A 25,187-nucleotide genomic window follows, 5' to 3' on the forward strand; every position below is an offset into this window, starting at 1 on the left:
CTCTTCAGTATACCCCAAATCACTCTTCTTTATGATAACAAATGCTGTTAGCAATTCCTATAAATAGCAGACCAGATATAAGAGAGTAAGAGATTGTTCAGTTCAGTTCAGTTCAGTTCAGTCGCTCAGGTATGTCCAACTCTTTGTGACTCCATGAACTTGCAACATGCCAGGCTTCCCTCTCCATCACCAACACCCAGAGCTTACTCAGACTCATGTCCATTGAGTCAGTGATCCCATCCAACCATCTCATCCTCTGTCGTCCCCTTCTCTACCCACCTTCAATCTTTCCCAGCATCAGGGTCTTTTCAGATGAGTCAGTTCTTCACATTAGGTGGCCCAAGAGTTTGAGCTTCAGCTTTAGCATCAGTCCTTCCATTGAATATTCAGGACTGATTTCCTTTAAGATTGACTGGTTGGATCTCCTTGCAGTCCAAGGGACCCTCAAGAGTCTTCTCCAATACCACAGTACAAAAGCATCTATTCTTCAGTGCTCAGTTTTCTCTATAGTTCAACTCTCACATCCATACATGACTACTGGAAAAACCATAGCTTTTACTAGATGGACTTTTGTTGGCAAAGTAATGTCTCTGCTTTTTAATATGCTGTCTGGGTTGGTCATAGCATTTCTTCCAAGGAAAAAGCATCTTTTAATTTCATGGCTACAGTCACCATCTGCAGTGAATTTAGAGCCCCCAAAAATAAAGTCTGTCACTGTTTCCATTGTTTTCCCATCTATTAGCCATGAAGTGATGGGACCAGATGCCATGATCTTAGTTTTCTGACTATTGAGTTTTAATCCAAGTTTTTTACTCTCCTCTTTCACTTGCATCAAGAGTCTCTCTAGCTCTTCTTCGCTTTCTGCTATAAGGGTGGTGTCATCTGCATATCTGAGGTTATTGATATTTCTCCCAGCAATCTTGATTCCAGCTTGTGCTTCATCCAGCCTACCATTTTGCATGATGTACTCTGCATATAAGCTAAATAAACAGGGTGACAATATATAGCCTTGATGAACTCCTTTCCCAATTTGGAACTGGTCTGTTGTTCCATGTCCAGTTCTAACTGTTACTTCTTGACCTGCATACAGATTTCTGAAGAGACAGGTCAGGTGGTTTGGTATTCCCATCAGTTTAAGAATTTTCTATAGTTCGTTGTGATCCACACAGTCAAAGCCTTTGGTGTAGTCAATAAAGGAGAAGTAGATGGTTTTCTGGAACTCTTGTGCTTTTTTGATGATCCAAAGGATGTTGGCAATTTGATCTCTGGTTTCTCTGCCATTTCTAATTCCAGCTTGAACATGTAGAAGTTCATGGTTCATGTACTATTTAAGCTTGGCTTGGAGAGTTTTGAGTATTACTTTGCCAGCGTGTGAGATGAGTGCAATTTTATGGTAGTTTGAACACTCTTTGGCATTGCCTTTCTTTGTGATTGGAATAAAAACTGACCTTTTCCAGTCTTTGGCCCCTGCTGAGTTTTCCAAATTTGCTGGCACATTGAGTGCAGCACTTTCACAGCATCATCCTTTGGGATTTGAAATACCTCAACTGGAATTCCATTACCCTCACTAGCTTTGTTCATAGTGATGCTTCCTAAGGCCCAGTTGCCTTCTCATTCCAGGATGTCTTGCTCTAGGTGAGTGAACACATAATTATGGTTATCTGGGTCATGAATATCTTTTTTTGTATAGTTCTTCTGTGTATTCTTGCCACCTCTTCTTAATATCTTCTGCTTCTTTTAGGTCCATACAATTTTTGTCCTTAATTGTACCCATCTTTGCATGAAATGTTCCTTGCGTGAAATGAAAACATTTCATCTTTGGATAAAATGTTTGCATGAAATGAAAAGAGATGCTGTTAGAATAAAATTTCCTAATTAGATAGAATGTAAAGTAATTTATACCTGGATGGGACTGGGATTTTAGCTCCAGGATTTATGGACAAGCCATCAGACAGTGCCCAAAGCTACTCCCAGAATAATGCTGCTATACTGGCCTGACTCCTGCCACCACTAATATGTGCTTGACTGATAATCCTCTCATGGCCTCATTGCTTAATACGTCCACTCTGACAAACCTGTGTAATTGCTCTGCTCATGGCTGATCTTCAGTCAGCTTATAATTACCTTTATTTTGGAGTTGGTGTTATCAGAATAGATGAACAGGTGTGTCATCATAGGTTCGTTTTGAGTCCTGAGAGTATAACAGATGCCCAGACTATATAAGCAATATCTTATCAAAGATATCAAGTATCTAAATGGATTCTTAGCAGTAAGAATGGCTTTAACATACTCAACTAACATTCTTTTGTTGTTCAGTCACTGGTATCCATGAAAACAAATCAGTTTGTCTACCAAGGTGAGTTTCAATTAGTCTTAAGTGAGAACATTCCTCATCAAACTTTCTAGAAATATCTATTGTATAGTAACTGAACAGATATATTCTGCTACAACTAAAGTTAGACTACCTAAATGTGTTATTTAACAAAAATAAATGTAAGTGAGCAACAGAATTGAAGACCAACTAAAAGGGTGATAATGGAGAAAGAAGCAGAGGATACCCACACATGATAAATACAAATGATTTATATAGTGACATAAAGAAGGAAAAGATCAGGGGGAAAAAGAACTAAAGAATAAGAACAAAGGGTAGGAGGTGAATGTGTGGGATGGTTGTCAAAAGATGACAGAAAGAAGGGGGAAATCTGCATATTTTGAAGTGAAACACTTGGTTTGATTTTAAACAGCAGAAGCAACAATTCTGCTCTGTTATTAAAGACAAACTGGGTCAGCATTCCTCAGTAGATGTTCCCATCTCTTAATATATTATCTTCAAATATAGTTTCAAATATTTTGCTTGGGGAAAAAACACCCATTCCAATTTTAATTATCATTTTTAGAACATGTTATCTTAGAGTGTTTGAAATAAAATTTCTTCTCATTATTTTTCATTCTTATTTGTCAATCACACAATCTTACACAAGCATTTTGCAGCAAAACCTTTAAATCAATGATTATTATTGCACATAATAAAGGAAGTAGACAACAGATTTTTTTCTCTCTTATTTCTCCTGTTAAAGTAGAATTCAGTATATTATTCTGCTCTGGGAATATATGCTTGCACTAAATATTTTTAGGGTAACCCACTTCTTACAGCAAACTTATGAAATAGCATTTCTTCAGTGCAGGATCACTTAAAAGTTGCTCTCTCTTTAGATGGACTCGTTTGGCCTCTCTTTTCCTTGGATTCATTGCTAGGCTACCATAATCCTTCATTGTTTGCACTTAGTGAGTTGAATTTTCTCTATCAGGCATGTAGACTTTGTCTTAACAAGTGGCATGCACTGGGGCAGGTACGTGTTAGAAAACTGTCATGGGAAGTGTGATAGTCTCTATTTTTCTATTAAATAATTATATTCTTGAGTACACATAGAAGCAGCATTTGAGTGAATGAAAATGCAGAGGTCATTAAAAATAGAACAGAATCTGGAAGGGTAATGTGAAGACTTTCTAATTGTTCCTTGGTGATTTGGAAATATGATAGAAACATGTCTACTAGAAAGATTTGCAGAAGGAAGAGCTATTTATTTACTCTTTTCCCACTTCAAGATTCTCAGCTAAGAATATGTCCAGGCTGTGTTTATGCCATTCTTCGCAAGGTGTTATATAATGGTTAGTGGTTAATTAAACTTATTCCTTAATCCATGCCAACATTCTTATATATGTGTATTTCCTGCAATAATTAAAAACACAATACATTTGGTAATTTTTGACATACAAAAATGTCATAAGAACTTATATTGGTTACTTGCTATGTCTTATCTACTAGTACTGTTTTATAGTCCCGGGAAGAATACTAAATACTTTGCATATTGTAGTTATTTGCTTCCACTCCACCAAATACTAACATTACTTTAACAAGAATTTCCATGGCTCATTATTTAGATCAAGCGTTCATGAAATATAGTAAACTCTGAGTATATGCAACAGTATGAAAAACAGAAAAGTAAATAGACTTGTTATACTTATTCTGAAAGACAGTATTTTAGTATAAGTACCGATAGAATGGCAAAGATTCTTTGCTGAACCTCTAAGGTTCAGAGATGTCAATAAACAGAGGAAACAATATAAATTCAAAACCTATTGTTACTATACAATCCCCAGTGAAAATCAACTAAAAACAAGGTTTTGATTTACTTAAATATTTAACAAAAATTTATTGCAAGAGATATTTTTCACTGAATTTACAGTTTCAAGGAACATGGTACAAAACATAGTGCCATCAGCTTTGTCTAAACATTAAATAGGTGCAAATACACAAAGATTAAAAAAAATGAAGGGCATACTTTACAACATAAATTACAGTACTATAAATATATTTTATATACATTATACATACTCTTAAGACATCATTTTGATATACAGCATAGATTATATTGATTTTCAAACTATTCAGTGCCTTAATAATATTATATATCAGAAGCTTAAGAATTTATTTGCATCATTACACTTATAGTAAGTGATTTCATATCAATGAAGCCATATTTTAGCTAGTTTATTTCCACCATTTAAATAGGCTATTATCCACTTAATGAGCATTAACACATATGGCAGTAGTTTTCACATGGATATTTTCTTTCCCTCTCATGGTGATGACTAGAATAGGGGCTGCAGTGGGATGACGGTAGGGTGGGGAGAGAGCAGCGAAGGGAAGAGGGCATGGGGCAAAGGTGGGAAAGCCAGATGGCTAGGATGAAGGACGGAAGCTGGGATGATTGGCACCTGAGGAGGAGCAACAAAAGCTGGCTGACTCCCAGGACAAAGCCTCGGTCCTACTGGTCCTACTGAGATCTGAGGTAATGATGTTCTGGTGAGAGCTGGGACGTGGGACAGAAACTGTTGGCGTGGTTGAAGCACTTTAAAGGTTCCTGCAGCTGCCGCTGCCGCTGCCGCTGCAGCCGCTGCCGCATGCTGTTGTAAAACAGTGTGGTGGATAGTAGAGACAGAGGTAGAACACAGGGGCTGCTGCAAAGGCAAAGGCTGCAGAGGTGTGCTGGGGGGTGCGAGGGCGGCTGGAGGAAAAGTGAACTTGACCTTGTTGGCCAGCATGTTTGGCGGTAGGATGTGCTGGTATACTTCACATGGTAGGTTTTTGAACTTGTCATGGTTTTCTATCGGAATCAATAATGCCTGTTCTGGTAAAGCTAATGGAGCCAGGATCTGCTCTGTTGTTACAAAGGTATGGCCACTGACATGTGCTTCTTTGAATGGCAATGGTGGTTGTGCGTTAAGGATTCCTGAATTAAAACACAGCCACTCCGTTGATGCCTCATTCATCTTGCCTTGTGGAAGGGCTTCAGCCAGTTCATAATGACAAAGGAACGATTTAGGTTGTGACTGTCTAAAGTTCCTTTCAATATTAGGCACCTTGAAAGGAATTTGCTTTTCATTGACATTTGTATCCTCACTTCTTTCTTCGTGTTCAAGCAAGGTACTGTCTATTCCTCCTTTTGCTGGGGCACTAACTGTATAGGTTGATGTGGTGGGTTCACTGGAAATCTCTGACAGTTCACCAGAAGTGGTCTCCATTACAACCTGCTGAGTTTCATCATTGGCTTCAGAAGGAAGAGGGCTGCTGGTAGGCACAGCCAGTTTATTTTCTACTTGGTCTAGTTGTTCTGAGTTCCTTTTGACATCTGCAGTTTCCTGTGGTTTTACTTCCTCTTTTCCATCTTCACTTACTATTTTATCCTGGTGATGTAAGGAAGAATTGCCTTTCTTGGGATAATCTGTTTTCTCTTTGAGTTCCAGAGCTTCAAAACCCATGTGGAATCGATTTCTTTTTCTCCTCTGTTTCCTCTTAGGTTTGCAAGGAGCAGAAGCACGACGTGACGTCAAGAATTCTTCTGGTAGATAATTCTGTCGATTTAAACTTTCGTCTGAAGAATAAGAATATGAATGTTGTCTACGCTTTCGATGGCATCTTTCTGATTCATTAATGAGAGAATTATAACCTCTTTTAACAGCCTGGCTCTGACTCATGCATTTCATTTCATTCTGAAGAACTAGGCATCTGTGATCATGACCACAGCTGGACATTTTAGCTTTCCAACTACAGTATGTTCTGGAGTATGTTAAATTATGTTTTGCAGAATGTATCATTGTAGAATTGGATTGTCCATTTAAGACAACTGAGCTGTTTTTGTAGTAGTTTTTAGAACTGATAATAGTATTATTATTGTATTCAGTGTTCCAGGTTTTACACATTTCTTCATTTTCACTTAAGTATATGGATGTAGATTTGGGCCTTTTATCAGGTAATTGCTGTGAGTCCAATAGTTGCTCTGCAGCTGAATACTGTTTTTCTGAAATTGTTTCCAGTAGATTTTTCCTAGTTGTATCAGTGTAACTGTTTTCTGTTTCCATTTTTAAGCGCGTTTCTGATTCTTTGGTTTTCTCTCCATAATTATGGTGACATAACTTTCTTTTTTTCTTTCTTCTACTTTTATGGAACCAACGTTCATGAGTATTTTTCAATCTTATTTTGTTGTATTTCCCATCTATAGCATCTGGCTTTATCTGATTTTTAGTAAAAGTATATTTTTTTGTTTTTCTGATCCTACAGGAAATATTTTTATACCTCTGACCCATACTCTCATTTTTTCCAGAATCACAGCTATTGGAGACAGTATCATCAGTCAGATGAGAAGTGACTTGGGTATGTTCATTTCTGCTACCTCCAATTTCATAATCAGTGAGTCCTGCCATAGATGTATCCTTGCAGTCCAAAACTGGGTTCTTGTAAATTTCTTCTCCCTTCTGCTGAGAAGAAAGATCACTTAAGGGCAGCTTATTTTTATCTAGCTTGTTGTTTAATTTAGTGGACTTGAAGTCAAAACAGAGAGGATTACAGCTATAGGAAATTGATGGTTGAGTGGTGGTATATGTCAGCATTTCTGATGGCCACTGAAGAACTGTGGATCCATCTTTGTTAAGTACGGGTATAAATGGCTCACATGGTCTTTTATATAAATCTTTTTGTGTGTGTAAGGTTATATTATCCTCTTCAGAATTTACAGGGGTCAACACGTCCAGACCGTGATTTTTATTTTCAACTTCAATTGTGGATGTCATATTGTCCTTAACAGTTTCCTTGGTGGTAGTCTGCAAAGACATGTTGTCATTAGCCATATCAAGAACTATGGATTTATTTCCTAGCAATTCAGAAATGTTACCATTTATAGGTATGTCTTCATTAATAAGAATATCTTCTGGTGAAATCTGATCTGCTGAAGGGACTGAAATTTGACAATTATCTGCATCAGATGATGAAGGGAGCTGAAACTGGCAAAATGGAGGTAATAATAATGGATCTTTTTCACTAGAAACTTCTTTCATCTCTTGAGTTTGAGTAGTTTCTTTGTCAGTGCACATTCCCTCTGGTGGATGAAAAGAGTTTGCTTTCTCCACGGAATTCAAAAACTCATCTGTTGGTGAAGATAGTTGAAGATGACAAGCACCCGGGACAAATCTACTTTTTCTGCTAAATCCTTTTTCCGCAGAGGCATCATCATTGTATTCAGAGAAGGCTGCAGCTGAGGACTCCAGTTTCACGGATGCTTTCTTTGGAAATGCAAAAGAAAAGCCAATTTTGTGTCTGTGAATCCCCTGGGCTTGATCTTCAAGTTGGTTATTTTTGGCCATATAACTCTTTGTGCTTTCTGGATCTGCAGCAAGAGTGGTAACATCTTTAGCCTTCTCTTGGCTATGAATCAAAGTGCATTTAAAATCTTCCTGGTTATTAACTGAATCCACAACAGCTCTTTGGGAAATTTCATTACAATTTTCTCTCACAGTAACAGTTGTTGACTTGAACATAGGACCACTTCCAGGAGCGCTACAGAAAGAAACAAAAATATGTTTTCAGATAAGACACTTTTGAGGAAAAACAAGTATTTACATCTTAGAAATGTCATCATAAGATTTCTTTCAAGTTCTTAAATCTTTGTAAGATAATTACATTCATGTAGTGCAATTGACTTCCATAGTATCGCAATTTAATTTAGTTATTGGATATTGTTTGGGATCACTTGGAGATGACCTCTTGAAGTTACTTTTACTGCTATTAACAGCAATGGTCAAAGACTTTCGGCCAGTGTTTCCAGAATAAAAATGTTTCTTTCCCCCCATCAGTGACATTTTGGGATACAGAATTCTCTTAAAAAATACTTTTAATTCACAAATATTTAATATCAGTGATCCTATATGGAGAATATGAAGAAAGTTAAAAGAAAAACTCTGTCATGATGTAAACAGGACTGGGAATTCAGTTCAACAATTCAACCAATGCTCATTAAGTGTCTATCAAGACTCTGTGATATGCTCAATGAGAGCTTTAAGTCTTTTGGAATTGCCATTCTTAATATTGAAAAATTATCCTGAAGTTATCCATTATAACATTATATAGAATAAATATAGGTTGTGGTTTCTATTTATTTGGCATCACAGGATACCATAAATAGTGAGTTTTTATAAAAAAGAACTATACTGTCCAGCACATAAACAAAGAACTAACTAAATATCATCTTTGCCCCAAAAGAATCACGCTGTGCAGAATTTCCCCTGATTTTCTAAAATGTTAGTTTCTGAGAGATAATAAATGGTCTCAAATTTTTTAATAAAATTATTTCTTTAAACTTTAATACAATGTACTTGTTCACTGTTTTGTATGACAGTAAGAAACACCACTAATTCTTAATTTGCATCTTATTAGAGGCACCAAATTATTGGGAAAAATGGTGTGTGTGTATGTAAGGTGAAATATGTACTGTATGCTAAGAAAAGTAACTTAGATAAGAAGTTTTGCTTCTTCTGTACATGTCTTATTATCAAGTCTATTTCTTTTAAAATATTATACTTTACATTTGCAAAGGATACTTATAGGGCATTAAATTACATAGGTACTATAATAGTCTGAAATGTAAACTTGCACTTGTATAATTTTTCATTTTTTACTGCACAGAATAAAAATACCTGGTTGGTATAATTGAATAGCAGTTTTGTTTGGTTTTAACAGTTCACTATAGGATTCCAGATATATTTACACTTTATTTTGACTTTTAAAATCTGACATCTCAAACAATGTTTTGATATGTCAGTATTCCCTAACACTATTTCTTTTTCTCCTTCCATATGTATTCTTAAAGATCATTTCAAATAAAAGTTCTCCAAATTTTCAATTAAAAAATAGCTTCCACTTAGAACTCTACTTATAACAAGGGCTATGAGATGGTGCTTACATCTCTTCTTTAATCAAATGTTTTGAATTTCAATAAGAAATAGAATGGCTTTCTATTAACACAACTTGATTAATAATGTAAAATTAATTTTTAGAAACTAAAATTGCAGCCATTTGGTTTTTTGTTGAAATGTGCATTAAAAAGGTGTTTGCCTAAATCTCAAATTCAATTTACTGTTCACAGGCCACAGAAAGTTATGAAAATGTGATTGTCTTATTCTGGGTACAGAAATAAATAGATTTGTGCCCTTTATTCATTTCCTTTTTTTGTCATCATGTTTTAAGAAAACATTTCACTGCACACTCACCATACAGTTTCCTTTCTTAGCTCGGCCAGCTTGTGCAGGCGTTGGAGTGCCTTTTCCTGTTTTCTTTCATCTTTCCTGGATTTAGATGCTACATTTCGAGCAAATTCCCTTTGTTTCAGTTCTTTGAGCCTCTATTAAAAAATATGAAAATGATTAATAGCATTTGAGTCTATAGTAATGTCAAAGTCATTATTATTGTTATTGAAATTTTCTAATGCATCATCTTTGATCTCATCTAAGGAAAGTACAGCATTTGTGACAATCTACTTCTAACAAAATACGTTCTTGCATTTTTGGCTTGTAAAAAGAGTGCCAAAACACATCATTACATGGTATTAAAAGGTATGCCTATGCCTTAATAAACTGGAAATTTTATCTTTGCTTATTGATTGTTGCCTGCCAAGGTTCTCTGCCTAATTCAGATGAAGTGTTGGAGTCTTGTGCGTGTATGTGTGCTAAGTCGTTTCAGTCGTGTCCGACTCTGTGCCACCCTATGGATTGTAGTCCCCCAGGTTCCTCTGTTCACGGTCTTCTCCAAGCAAGAATACTGGAGTGGGTTGCCATGTCTTCCTTCAGGGGATCTTCTCAACTCAGGGACTGAACCTGTATCTCTTACGACTCCTGCATTGGCAGGCAAGTTCTTTAGCACTAGCACCATCTGGGAAACTGTTGGAGTCTTAAAAAAATAAACTAATTTTTAAAACAAATCCAATTAGCTTGTGTATTTTAGTTGTGTGTAATAAATTCCATCATTTTAAAATTTGTCTTAGAGTACAGTTGCTTTACACTATCGTGTCACTTTCTACTGTACAGGAAAATTAATCAGCCATTTGTATACATATATCCCCTCTTTTTTGGATTTCCTTCCTATTTAGGTCACCAAAGAGCTTGTGCTATACGAAAGGTTCTCTTTAGTAATCATTTTATACATAGCGATGTATATATGTCAATTCCAATCTCCCAATTCATCCCACCCCTCCTTCCTTTCTTGGCGTCTTACATTTGTTCTCTATGTCTGTATCTCTATTTCTGCTGATATGCTCTACATTAGAAAGGTATCTGATCTTTTTCATATTTTCTAAGAAGAGTAAATGTCTTACATGAATCTACAAGGCAAATTCCCACTAATAATGTGATTTAAAATAATCCCATCCCTCAAATATCAGGTATATTTCTCAAATAATTCAAGATCTAGGAAGAAAATTAGCAGTATTATTGTGAAAATTCTTGTTACATTGAGCATATGTTTCATCCTTATTAAAGGAGTTGAGGTTTGTGATTGAAGGATAGAAAAATAACATGTCAAGTTGAATAGAATTGATAAATAGCCATGTATGTGGCATGATTTAAGAGATACCAAAGCGGTCCCATGCCCCAAATATTTTCACTATAGTCTTTTCACAGAAACAGTATACAGCCATTAAAAACTTAAAAAAAAAATTTTTTAAGTACTGTATTTTCCTGTGGAATTCTTGTCATGCTGTCATGACATATCAGAGTCTTAAAATAGGAATTTAAGAGAATAAAGCATATACTAATCACATTTCCATGAAGTGATTGAACAAAAACTTTTGAGACAATTTGCATTGACATATTTGTGAAGGAGTTTATTTAGAGCTGAATTTAAATAAAATAAAGACCATGTCATAAATGTCTAACTTGTGCTGCTGCTGCTGCTAAGTTGTTTCAGTCATGTCTGACTCTCTGCGACCCCATAGACGGCAGCCCACCAGGCTCTGCTGTCCCTGGGGTTCTCCAGGCAAGAACACTGGAGTGGGTTGCCATTTCCTTCTCCAATGCATGAAAGTGAAAAGTGAAATTGAAGTCGCTCAGTCGTGTTCGACTCCTAGCGACCCCATGGACTGCAGCCTACCAGGTTCCTCCATCCATGGGATTTTCCAGGCAAGAGTACTGGAGTGGGTTGCCATTCATAAAAGTAAAATTTTGATATATTATTGCATTGATATAACAAAAGTAGCTGCAATTTTATATCACATATTCAACCATTTATTGTTTTTGAAAATATGTAGAATTAAAGTATAATAGGGCAAGAAAGTTTTAATTCTAAATTTTAAATGTTCATGGTTTTGGTTATCTCTGTCTCCTAAAATCTTGAGGTCATATCAAAATTCATTCAACAACTTATTGATCACCAGCCATGGTTACTCTGTTAAATGGCTAGGGTATTTTTAAAAAGGTAAAAGATGTGTTTTTACCTTTATCTAGTGTGTGTGTGTGTGTGTGTGTGTGTGTGTGTGTCTGTGACTGTATGTGTGGACAAGTGAGTGTATATTTATATACATTTCACAAAAATAGGGAGAAAAGGCACACAGGAAAAGATAATGGCAATCAGTGGTTGAGGAAATCTTTTTGTGACCTATGAGGACAGTACAGGGGTGCACCCGAAATCCCTAGTTAGGCTCCTGAGAAAAGCCACACTTGATCTAGGTTTTAAAGATGTAAAAACATGAAGAAGAAGGGTTGAATGTTGGAAGTGGGAGGATATTTCAGGGCAAATAAACCAGTTTTGTATAACACAGAAATAAGAGCATGCAGATTCTGAAAAAATGCATGATTTAAAGAAGCATGGCTACAGCAGAGTGTATGTGTGGAAGTAGCAAGACTTAATGAATTATAAGGTCCAACCATTTCCTGGGGGACCCTGTCTAACATATGACTTAATGTGACTGTAGAAAACATTAAGGGGAGTTTAAAAAATTCAATGTCACAATACGATTTTCTTTTTATTTTGTTTTGCCATGATACAATTTTCATTTTATTAAGATTCTTTTGGCATCGTTATGCATGAAATTTTGCCATGGAGTAAAATTAAAGACAAAGTGACCAATAAAAAGAATTTTACAATGAACCAGCTAAAAACATTAAAAACCTTTTCTAAAGGAGTCGCAGTGGAGAGAAAAAGTAGAATTAGTGATTTATTGGGTGTGCATAATTGAATGACCTAAAGGATATGCATTACCTTTACTGAAAAATAACACCTGCCATTTTAACAAACAGACAGTCAATCAAGAGAGGGTTTGGGTTAGGAGGAGGATGCTAAGAGAGAATTTGAAGATAAATTCTCTAAAATAAACATTTTAAAAATCAAAGTGCCACGTGAAATAAAGCAAGAATGCTGCAATATCAATGAAAGAACTAACAACTAACATTCAAAGTTTTTAAGAAGTTCTATTTATATATAGCAATATTTTAGCAATCAGACATAATTTTTCCTACTAGATCCTTCAGGAAGCTGATACAATTAAGAAAAATAGATGACTATTTTTAATAACATTTTTAGAATAAATGTTAATTTGATATATATGTTATATATGTGTGTGTATATATATATATATATATATATATATATATATGCAAGTTAAATGTATAATGCTTCTAACAAAAAGCAAAGCTTTTCTAAAGCAAGTATATGAAATTGCTAGGAACCACTGTTTACAGTTTCAAATTAACCATTATGATTTTACTTAATCCATTTCTACTGATATAATAGTTAAATATCAAGGAGTCTGTCAATTTTCAAATGCCAAAACAGTTGTGGTATAGCTGTGAAATAACTGAGTGAGTGACATGGCAGAATCAGCTCCTAAATGATGATTTAGAGAAGAATGCAGATGTTGTTTTTGTCTTGCAGAGGTTGTAAGTTCAGTTCAGTTCAGTCACTCAGTCATGTTTGAATCTTTGCAACCCCATGGACTGCAGCATGCCAGTCCTCCCTGTCCATCACCAACTCCTGGAACCTACTCAAACTCATGTCCATTGCGTTGGTAATGCCATCCAACCATCTCATCCTCTGTCGTCCCCTTCTCCTCCTGACTTCAATCTTTCCCAGCATCAGGTTCTTTTCAAATAAGTCAGTTCTTCACATCAGGTGTCCAAAATATTGGAGTTTCAGCTTCAGCATCAGTCTTTCCAGTGAATATTCAGGACTGATTTCCTTTAGGATGGACTGGTTGGATCCACCAAATTACATTCAAGTAATATATTGAATCTATTGATCTCAATCTCCCTCTATATACATAAAACTTTTCTTATCTCGGTGATAGACTTCCTAATATCAAGGTAAATAAACTTGACTAATATTTAGGGACTACTTAGTTGTAGAGGTTATATATGCTGTGTGTGCTCAGTCACGTCCGACTCTTTCTGACCCTATGGACTGTAGCCTGCCAGGTTCCTCTGTCCACAGAATTCTCTGGGAAAGAATACTAGGAGTGGGTTGCCGTTTCCTTCTGCAGGGGAATCTTCATGACCAGAGATCAAATTGGAGTCTCCTTCATCTCCTGCATTGGCAGGCAGATTATTTCACCACTGAGCCACCTAGGAAATTGCAGAGGTTATAGGTCTGGCCAAATACTTTGGTCAGTTTTAGGATAGAATTTATCAGTCTTTATATCCTTTCTTGCATTTTTCTGCAGCAAAATAAAGTCCTACATAATATTTTATAAGTATAAGAGTAATTTTGAAAGGTAAAAAAATAGAAACCCAGTGAATTCTTCTGAGAATGCCAAATAGAAAGAAAACTTAAGTTCCACACAAAGGAATATACAAGATTATACCAGTGAGGCTTATGGAAATATCAATGTTATTTCAAAAGCTTCCTCAACAGTTTATTGAGAATCACTCTTAAAAAATTCTTGGTGATAAATGTCAAGACAGGTATGACAGTCAGCAAGAATTAGAAAATTAAAAGTATGTTAAAAGGAACTTGTGGGTGGATGCGGTCTGTCTACTGCATTGCAAAACAAATTGTAATGTATGCTCACATATAATTCAATATATACTTTAAAAATATGCACTAAAGAAAGAAAAAACAGAAATCAATATTCTTTGGTTATGATACCATCTCAGAGGGTCTATTCTACTTTCCCACTAATTTACTTCTCTTAGTCTATAGAGAAACAGAATGTCACAAGGGCAACACAAGGTCATTAATCCTCAGATATGGTCTCAGGAAAACCCATGGAGTTGGATGGTTGGGAAAGTTATAACAATCCTGGCCTCAAGTTAGTGATGGTGTTTAGAGAGTGGCAAAGGTTTAATCAATGTGAGAAATAGAGAAAAAGCAAGAGAGAGGAAAATAGCACTTAAAAGATTCAGCAGTTTCTGTGCAAACATTTAGATAAATTACATTGTTTTACAATTGCAAACCAAACTTTCATGAACATTCTTATATGTATATTGTGTACACTTGTCTAATTATACCCAAAGGACAGGTTCCTACAAGAAACACTAAAATAAAGATCAAAATGCACTTTTTGAGATTTTCCAAACTGCTGTACATAGCCTTATACCATCATTGTACTGTTCCCAACAGCATATGAGAATATATACCTTATCCAATACTGGGCAGCATCCCTCTAAATTTGTTTAATTTAGAGGGATGACAGACAATAAGTGATATGATATACTTATTGGCAGCCAATAAGTGATATATGATTTAATGTTTTGCTATGATTCATTTGCTTTCTAGGAAGTGGAAATATTTTTACATACATAACAGCCACCTGTATCTCTTCATTTAAAATTAATACTGTTCCTTAAAATTTATTACACAGTATTATATACATTACTTTGAAAATAAGCATGAAAGCAAACAGACCTAGCCTTATTATCCATATTTAGAGATGACAAAGCGAAAGTTAAGCAAATTTTAGACTTGTTCACAGATGTGTGCAAGTGGTAGAACCGGACTGGAATCAGGATTTCCGGGAACATTTCATGTGATTTATCTCTTGTGTTTACTCTGCAATATGTTATTCAAGATGCCTAACTCTTTAGGTCAGGTTCATTGGGATGTATTGCAAATATTCATTTATCTTTCAGCAAATACTTCTTGAATGCCCATTACCTGTCAGCTGTTATTCTAAGCACTGTTGATATATCTGTAAAGGAGGATAAAAGCTCTGTTCGTTGCATGAATTTTTTGTCACAGTTGAGAGAAACGTACATTAAAACTTATAAATAAGTCAGTTGTATAGTACAGTAGATAGTGAAAAGTGCTATGGATGAAATGAATTTAAGCTGAGGGTATAGGAAGTAAGGGCTTCCCGGATGGCTCAGATGGTAAAAAATCAGCCTGCAATGTGGGAGACCTGCATTTGATCCCTGGGTTGAGAAGATCCCCTAGAGGAGGGCATGGCAACCCACTCTAGTGTTCTTGCCTGGAGAATCCCCATGGACAAAAGAGCCTGGCAGGCTACAGTCCATGGGGCCACAATTTCAAATAGAGTGATTAGGGAAGGTTTTTTTATTAGGCTTATTCTTTATTTCTGTTTTAAAAATCACCACAAATTTAACAGCTATAAATAGCATGCATTATTATCTCCATATTTCTGTAGATGAATATGCCTGTTCTGTGCTCAATGAAGTTGTTGATCAAGATGTTTTCTCATCTGGAGACTTGTGTTGGAAAAAAATCATCTCACAACCTCCCTAAGGTTGTTGGTAGAGTTAATTTCCTTGTGTTTGTGGGACTGAGAACCCCAGCTTCATACTGGCTATGAGCCAGGGCTACTCTGGTTAACACTCTGCCCACTCTGCTGGTAACAGAAATCAACACTGAGTCCCCAAGATGGCATTGTTCCCTGGAGTGATCAGCCATTAGCTGGTGGCAGGTTAATTACACTGGGCAGCAACCTTCCAAAAAAAAAAAAAAAAAAATGCAGTAGTTTTGCTCTTCCTGCAATAGACATTTACTCTGGATATGAACTTACCTTCCCTGTAACACTTCTGTCAAAGCTACAGTCTATGTGGACTTCTTTTGTTGTCCAGTGGTTAAGAATATGTCTTATAATGCAGGGATGCAGGTTTAATCCCTGGCTGGGGAACTAAAATCCTACATGCTGCAGAGCAACTAAGCCTGTGCATCACAACTAGAGAGTCTGTGAGCTGCAAGGAAAAGATGCCACATGATGCAATGAAGATCCTGTGTGCCTCAACTAGGACCCAATGCAGTCAAATAAACAAATAAAATTAAGAACAACAGCAACTGCAAACTATGGGCCTACAGAATGCCATTTCCATCATTATGGTACTCCACGTTTATGATCATTGCTCTGATTAAGAAACTCTCTTCACAGCAAAGAAAGAAAAAGTGTGGAAGTGGGCCCGTGCTCATAGAATTCACTGGTCTTACCATGTTCCCCACTGTTTTGAAGTAGCTGGTTTGAAAGAAGGGAGGAATGACCTTTAGAAGGCTCAGTTATATCTAGAGTTAAATTGCTAGGTGTTGATACCTAGCAGGGCTGGAGCAATGTTGTCCAAGAGGCTGTATGTCCTCTGAATTAGTGTCCAATATATAGTGTTATTTTTCTCATAACCAGGACTGAAGGATTCAAAATCAAGGGGTAGAAACTGAGGTGGCATCACTCACTACTATCCCTAGTGGTCCACTAGCAAAATCTTTGATTTCTGTACCCACAAACTTATGCTTTTCTGTCCTAGAAGTCTTAGTTCCAAATTAGAGGATAATTCCACCCAGGAGATACATAGATTATTCCACTGAACTGGGAATTAAATTTTTTGCTTTGCTGCTTTGGGCTTTTTATACTGAATCAACCTGCAAAGAAGGGTGGCACTGTGCTGGGTGAAATGACTGATCCTGATCACCAAGGAGACAATGAACTACTAGCCACAATAGTGGTGAGGAAAGTTGTCTGGAATACAGGAGCTCCCTTTTGGTGTCCCAGAATTATCATGCCCTGTGATTAAAGAAGGTCAATGGAAAACTACAACAACTCAATTCAGACAGTACTAGTAATGGTCTAGTCCCCTCAGGAATGAAGGTTTGAGTCATTCCATCATGGAAAATACCATGATCAGCTAAGATGCTTGTTGAGAGCAAAGGGAATGAGTAGTGGAATAAAGCAGTTATAAATATCAACTATGATCACATGACTAGCTATATTAATTAATATAATTGTCATGGGTATTTCTTCCTCATTTAGTTATGAAATACATATACATTTTCTTTCTTCATTTATTCTGTTATCATATAAGATATATTGAATTTATATCATAGTATATAACTAACAGGATTGCAAGAAGAGCTAACATTACCGAAGAATTTTAATCCTCTTCTAGGGAGCAAATTAGTGCTTTTTCAGTTGTATACAGGATGCGTTTATTTTAGGAAGCAAAGTACCTATTTTTGTCTTTGTTTAGACATTAAATATAATTTAAGGGGAGAAGGAAATGGCAACCCACTCCAGTACTCTTGCCTGGAAAATCCCATGGATGGAGAAGCGTGGTAGGCTACAGTCCATGGGGTCGCAAAAAGTCCGACATGACTGAGCGAAGTCACTTTCACTTTCACTTTCAAGGGGATATCATGAGTTTGAGCAAGCTCCAGGAGTTGGTGATGGATAGGGAAGCCTGGTCTGCTGCAGTCCATGGGGTAGCAAAGTTGGACATGACAGAGTGAGTGAACTGAACTAAAAGAGATATCTGTGGGTGCCAAATTGATGAGGGAAAGACTTAAGATCGTTAACTGTGCTTGTCAATCTGGCTAGGCCATAGAACCCAGATATTTGGTCAAATACCAGACTAGATGTCAGATACCACTGTGAAGAAATTTTTTAGATGAGATTAACATTTAAATCAGTATATTTTAGACATAAATCTCATCTAAGATCATTTTTACATGAGATAAACTTTAAATCAGATAAGTAATAAGATTTATTCCTTAAATCCTAATAAAGCAGATTATTCTCCATAATGTGGGTGGGCTTCATTCAGCCTGTTGCAGACAGCCTTTAGACTTTAGACTACAACATCAGCTCTTTCTTAGGTTTCCAACCTGGCACATTTTGGACTTGTCAGCTCCCACAATGTGTGAGCCAGTTCTTCAAAAGAAGTGAACAGACCGAGAGAGACTGATAGATAGATATTCTATTAGCTCTATTGGCTTCCCTCATAGCTCAATTGGTAAAGAATCTGCCTGCAATGCAGGAGACCCCGGTTCAATTCCTGGGTCAGGAAGATTCCCTGGAGAAGGAAATGGCAACCCACTCCAGTATTCTTGCCTGGAGAATCCCATGGACAGAGGAGCCTGGCAGGCTACAGTCCATGGGGTCACAAGAGTCAGACGCAACTTAGTGACTAAAGAGAGAGAGAGAGAATAGCTCTGTTTGTCTGGCAAACCCTGATTAATACAGGTTTTCACCAAAAGAGGAGTATCTAGATATGATATTTGTGGTGAACAATGCAAATTGCCTTCACATTATATCCTTCATCCTTCTAATTCATTAGTAGAATTCCAATTTGGGGGGAGGGACAGAAGGATATTCAATTAAAATAATAAAAATTTCAACCTCCTTGAAATGTGTGGGTATGTGACACAAACCTCACTAATAGAATTGTAAGCAGATGCCTCTGAGGAGCATGTACCTAAAAAAACAAGTCTCATTAAAAAAATACATATGTTTTTTTAATTATGTTTTTCACTTCCTACCCATGTGCAATTGTGAGTCTTAGATGAGAAACAACCATCTTTTCAGCTGCAAAGCTGTCAGCTTGACAGAGAAGGCCTAGATTCTGAAGATAGCAAAGCAAAAAATAAAAAAGATTCCCCCTCCCCTAATAGCATCATTGAATTATGTATTATAATAGGATGGATTACCTATGTAGCTTGCAAAAAAAAAAAAAAAAGCCAACTTTACCTGATTTTACTTTTATTTGCAGCTGAATGAAATCTTAGCTTTATATATTGACTTACTAGATGTATGACTGGATAATTACTTTCATATTCTTAGAAATTTGTTCCCTCAGATGAAGTTGCTGATGGTATCTAAAGTTCATTCTAGTTTTTACATTTCAAGATTGATGTTTTCAATGTCATCTTTTAAGATGGACTTAGTTTTTACCAAATAAAATGTGTATTTAGAACAATAATAATAATTACTTTGTTAAGTGTTTTCTCCACTACAAGTAAATGCATTACTCCTTTAAACTGGTTCAATACTTCTGTTCCTATTTTCATGTACCTTAGTAAGTCAATATATTGCCCAGTATTACTGTTTCCACAGGCTTAAGATTTCCTTTAAATTCCTGAGAGTTGTTTCTATAATGAACTATTTTTAATGGTTTTTGAAAAATCTAAGTATGCTTTCTATCTTATACAGAGTAATACCTTCAAAGAATTACAACTCAATCACCATCTCTATTTCCTGAATCAATTTATCTCTCTTGGAAGACACTATGCCCTGGGTTCTATTAGAATGTTAGCAAATATATTTCTTCAGGGAGGTTAAGATATTCAAGTGAATGGTATCACACTTCAATGTGTAATTTCCTTCTAGTCATTATCTAATCAATGGTTTTAAGCTGAGTGAACCTGTGGAAGCTTCTTTTTAAAATTTCTTTTCCCATTACTATCATGAATGCATATCTTTTGGACTTTTCTCTTGGCAGCTTTAGAGGCATCTAATCTCTTAATGGCATATCAGATCGGAACAATATCTTTCCCCAAGGCCTCTCATTCTTTGGATTCCATTAACTGAAGTTTCTCATTATGGACAAAAACTCATTCTATTTCTAATATAAAACTCTTTGCAATCTGTATGTGTTATGTCTAAAACTGATTTTTCCAACCATTCAGTTCATTTTCTTAAGTGCTGGAGCAGAAGCGTCTTGCACATTGTAAGTACTCATGAATGCTTGTCAAATTGAATTGGCACAGGATTGCAGTGATTAACTTCTCATACAATAGGAGGCTTTGAAAATTTGTTAGCAAAAAATCTCAGTAAGATCTTTGGTATACAGACAGAGCAATGGAAACTTGAGTCTAAGAAATATTGACACTTTTATTTTAAAAAATACACAAACAACTTCAGTAGCCAAAAGTATATTCAGAATTATGGTTCAATTTCATAAGGAAATACCATGCAGCTATTAAAGAACCTCTTGATGAAAGTGAAAGAGAAGACTGACAAAGTTGGCTTAAAGCTCAACATTCAGAAAACTAAGATCATGGAATACGGTACCATCACTTCATGGCAAATAGATGGGGAAACAGTAGAAACAGTGTCAGACTTTGTTTTTCTCGGCTTCAAAATCACTACAGATGGTGATTACAGCCATGACATTAAAAGACGCTCACTCCTTGGAAGGAAAGTTATGACCAACCTAGATAGCATATTAAAAAGCAGAGACATTCCTTTGTCAACAAAGGTCCATCTAGTCAAGGCTATGGTTTTTCCAGTGGTCATGTATGGATGTGAGAGTTGGACTGTGAAGAAGGCTGAGCTCCGAAGAATTGATGCTTTTGAGCTGTGGTGTTGGAGAAGACTCTTGAGAGCCCCTTGGACTGCAAGGAGATCCAACCAGTCCATCAGAAGGAAATCAGTCCTGGGTGTTCATTGGTAGGATTGATGTTGAAGCTGAAATCCCAATAGTTTGGCCACTTGATGCGAAGAACTGACTCATTGGAAAAGACCCTGATGCTGGGAAAGATTGAGAGCAGGAAGAGAAGGGGACGACAGAGGATGAGATGGTTGGATGTCATCACCAACTCAATGGACATGGGTTTGGGTGAACTCCAGGAGTTGGTGATGGACAGGGAGGCCTCATGTGCTGTGGTTCATGGGATCACAAAGAGTCAGACATGACTGAGCGACTGAACTGAACTGAACCACCAATAATGCTAAGAGTTTAATATATCTGGAATATTGTGTATTATAATGCTAGTTTTTAAAATGGCATGCTTATGATTTTACAATATAAAGGTATCTGTAGCTATAGAGGACTTCCTAGGTGGCGCTAGTGGTAAAGAACCCGTCTGCCAATGCAGGAGATGTAAGAGACGCAGGTTTGCTCCCTGGGTCTGGAAGATCCCCTGGAGAAGGATATGGCAACCCACTCCAGTATTCTTGCTTGGAGAATTCCATGTAGAGAAGAATCTGGCAGTCTACAGTCCATGGGGCTGCACAGAGTCAGACACAACTGAAATGACTGAGCACAGCACATCAGTAGCTATAGAAGACTAAAAATGCTAAAAATACATAAATGCTAATGAATTTTTTCTTTGTAAGGTAAAAGAAGTATTATACGTTTATTTTCCATTATATGCTATTTTGCCATTTTTTTCCTTGTTAGCCTGTTTTACTATGAGGTTTTTTAAATTTCAATTTGAAATATAAATAATAGATATACTTTAAGGCTGAAACAAAAATTATCATTGTATCTTCCTATCATACATTCATCTTTATGTGCTTAGTCATTTAGTTGCATTCAACTCTTTGTGACCCCATGAAATGTAGCCCGCCTGACTCCTCTGTTCATAGAATTTTCCAGGCAAGAATAATGGAGTTGATTGCCATTACCTTCTATAGGGTATCTTCCCAACCCAGGGATTGAAGCTGCAGGTGGTTTCTTTACCACTAGTGCTATTTGGGAACCCCACATTCATGTTGATGGCCTAATAAATAGTGGTGCTAGTGGTAAAGAACCCAGCTGCCAATGCAGAAGACATAAGAGACACAGGTTTGATCCCTGGGTTGGCACACTCCCCTGGAAGAGGGCATGGCAATCCACTCCAGTAGTCTTGCCTGGAGAATCTCACGACAGATGAGCCTGGCAGGCTATAGTCCGTAGGGTCGCAAAGAGTTAGACACGACTGAAGTGACTTATCACACAAATAATTAGAGTGTTCCAAATACTTCCAAGATCTTTGAACATGCACAGGTAAATCATTATATGCAATACAAAATGATAAAACAAATCTGGTGGAGTTTTACATACATGATCTTTAACATCATGGAATAATTGTGGGTTGGTTAATATTTTAATCATCTTTTTGGCATATGTATGGTGGGAAAATAATATGTAGGAACTGCTGCTGCTGCTAAGTCGCTTCAGTAGTGTCCGATTCTGTGTGACCCCATAGATGGCAGCCCACCAGGCTCCCCTGTCCCTGGGATTCTCCAGGCAAGAACACTGGAGTGGGTTGCCATAGACGGTAGGACTCAAAATATGTGAGAAATACAGTATCACATTATATAGAAATAGATACGTACTTTTTCTATTTCTCTCTGTTAATTATATATATATATATATATAATTATGAAAGATTTATCATGTATTTATAATAAAAAATGATCAAAGAGTTGGCAAACATCTTCTCTATAGAGTAATTTAACCTTGGTGTAACTTATAGTTATTTCTTACTGCTAAGTTGCTTCAGTCGTGTCTGACTTTGTGCAACCCCATAGACTGCAGCCCACCAGGCTCCCCCATCCCTGGGATTCTCCAGGCAAGAACACTGGAGTGGGTTGCCATTTCCTTCTCCAATGCATGAAAGTGAAAAGTGAAAGTGAAGTCGCTCAGTCGTGTCCGACCCTTAGCAACCCCATGGACTGCAGCCCACCAGGCTCCTCCGTCCATGGGATTTTCCAGGCAAGAGTACTGGAGTGGGGTGCCATCACCTTAGGCATATAATAAAGATGGAATATTGTGTTATTAGACAATTTTGCTTATAACTGGAAATAACTCCTATTTTGAAAACTGCATTTGAGCTGAGAGGAGTGTGAAGGATTTATTAATACTTGGTGGGAAGCCATAACTGGTGACTTCCTTAAGTGCAAATCAGGTTTGTCCCTTGCCAGGACCATGGAAAGCTATGGTACATATACACAATGGAGTATTACTCAGCCATTAAAAAGAATACATTTGAATCAGTTCTAATGAGGTGGATGAAACTGGAGCCTATTATACAGAGTGAAGTAAGCCAGAAAGAGAAACACCAATACAGTATACTAATGCATATATATGGAATTTAGAAAGATGGTAACAATAACCCTGTGTACCAGACAGCAAAAGAGACACTGATGTATAGAACAGTCTTATGGACTCTGTGGGAGAGGGAGAGGGTGGGAAGATTTGGGAGAATGGCATTGAAACATGTAAAATATCATGTATGAAACGAGTTGCCAGTCCAGGTTCGATGCACAATACTGGATGCTTGGGGCTGGTGCACTGGGACGACCCAGAGGGATGGTATGGGGAGGGAGGAGGGAGGAGGGTTCAGGATGGGTAACACATGTATACCTGTGGCGGATTCATTTTGATATTTGGCAAAACTAATACAATTATGTAAAGCCAGTCCAGGTTCGATGCACGATACTGGATGCTTGGGGCTGGTGCACTGGGACGACCCAGAGGGATGGAATGGGGAGGGAGGAGGGAGGAGGGTTCAGGATGGGGAACACATGTATACCTGTGGCGGATTCATTTTGATATTTGGCAAAACTAATACAATTATGTAAAGTTTAAAAATAAAATAAAAAAAAATTAAATCCAAAAAAAATAAAATAAAATAAAAATAAAAACTGAAAAAAAATTTTTGGAATATTTTACATTTAAAAAAAAAAAAAGAAACTATACCCACAGAGCCTTTTAGATATAATCATTCAGATTTGTGAGATATGCAAACTTCTAAGCCACAGTGGGTTTCACATTCACTCCTGTGATGTCTCTTGGCAATAAAATGGTCACTTGAAATTCCAAGGGGAAATGGAAGGACTCATGCTGGAAAGGAAAAAACAAAACAAAACAAAAAAAACCTGGTGTGGGATACTGGCTTATAACTTTCTAAGTGAACCTAATGCTGAATAATCATTCAAAACTTCACATGTGGCAGGACAGGCCTGCCCAGGATAAGCTATGTTCTAGGCACTGAGACCAGAGCTGGGCATTGTGATCTTGCTGACCTGTACCCTGGGGGCTGCTTGAATTCTGCTTCACATCTCAAGAGCATGGAGACAGAGGCAGCCAAGAGCCAGAGAACAAACATGGAAGCAATACTTGAGTATCTGGTATGAAATCAGCTTGAGGAGTCAAGGTGAGGAATCTATGAGACCCTAATAGATGGCAGATCTCATAGAAAAGAGCACTGGCCACAGTTAGATCGCAGGAGAAACATTACAGGAATGTGATGCTGGGATTTTAGAGCTACATGGCTATGTGAAGATTGTTGTTTAGTCACTCAATCCTGTTCAACCTTTTGGAGACTTCATCGACTAACCCACCAGGCTCCTCTGCCCATGGGATTTCACAGGCAAGAATACTGGAATGAATTGCCATTTCCTCCTCCAGAGTATCTACCCAATCCAGGGATCAAACCCACGTCTCCTGTGTCTCCTATATTGGCATGCAGATTCTTTACCATTCAGCCACCTGGGAAGCCCCCTACATGAAGATACAAGTTAAAAATATTTCCAAATGTTTAGAAACTATTATTGTGTGATGTCAGCGAAAATGGCAGAGTAAAAGTTCTGGGAAGCTGACCCTACGCAGAAACAAAAAAATAAGTAAAAATTTTCAGAATCAAAATTGTCAAACTCTTTGTCAAAACTCTGGAAAACCGTCAAGCTTCAATAGCAACCAAGCAACTGGTGAATCAAGAAAAAGATGATCTAAACACAGGAGAGCTTTCTGGCATTTTAATTCACCTTTGTCCTTCCTACCTATCTGCGGAAAAAACAAACTGTTGATCAAAAATACTATATCTGGCAAAATAATATTTCAGAAATAAAGAGTAAAATTAAGATATTACCAAATAATCAAAA

At 36.9% G+C, this 25,187-nt stretch overlaps 1 protein-coding gene across 1 annotated transcript in view; it reads right to left on the reverse strand.

Annotated features, from left to right (window-relative positions):
* Positions 1-4,653: 4,653 nt before the first annotated feature.
* The window catches only part of ZNF804A (zinc finger protein 804A), a 334,333-nt gene continuing 313,799 nt past the window's right edge, over positions 4,654-25,187 (reverse strand). Inside the window, exons 3-4 of the mRNA XM_055571994.1 lie at positions 9,604-9,734; positions 4,654-7,894 (exon numbers count right to left, since the gene is read on the reverse strand). Of these exons, the coding sequence (XP_055427969.1) occupies positions 4,654-7,894; positions 9,604-9,734 (3,372 nt within the window). The remainder of the gene's footprint in view (positions 7,895-9,603; positions 9,735-25,187) is intronic.

Source organism: Bubalus kerabau, chromosome 3 (assembly GCF_029407905.1).
Source record: "Bubalus kerabau isolate K-KA32 ecotype Philippines breed swamp buffalo chromosome 3, PCC_UOA_SB_1v2, whole genome shotgun sequence".
Classification (NCBI taxonomy): Eukaryota; Metazoa; Chordata; class Mammalia; order Artiodactyla; family Bovidae; genus Bubalus; species Bubalus kerabau.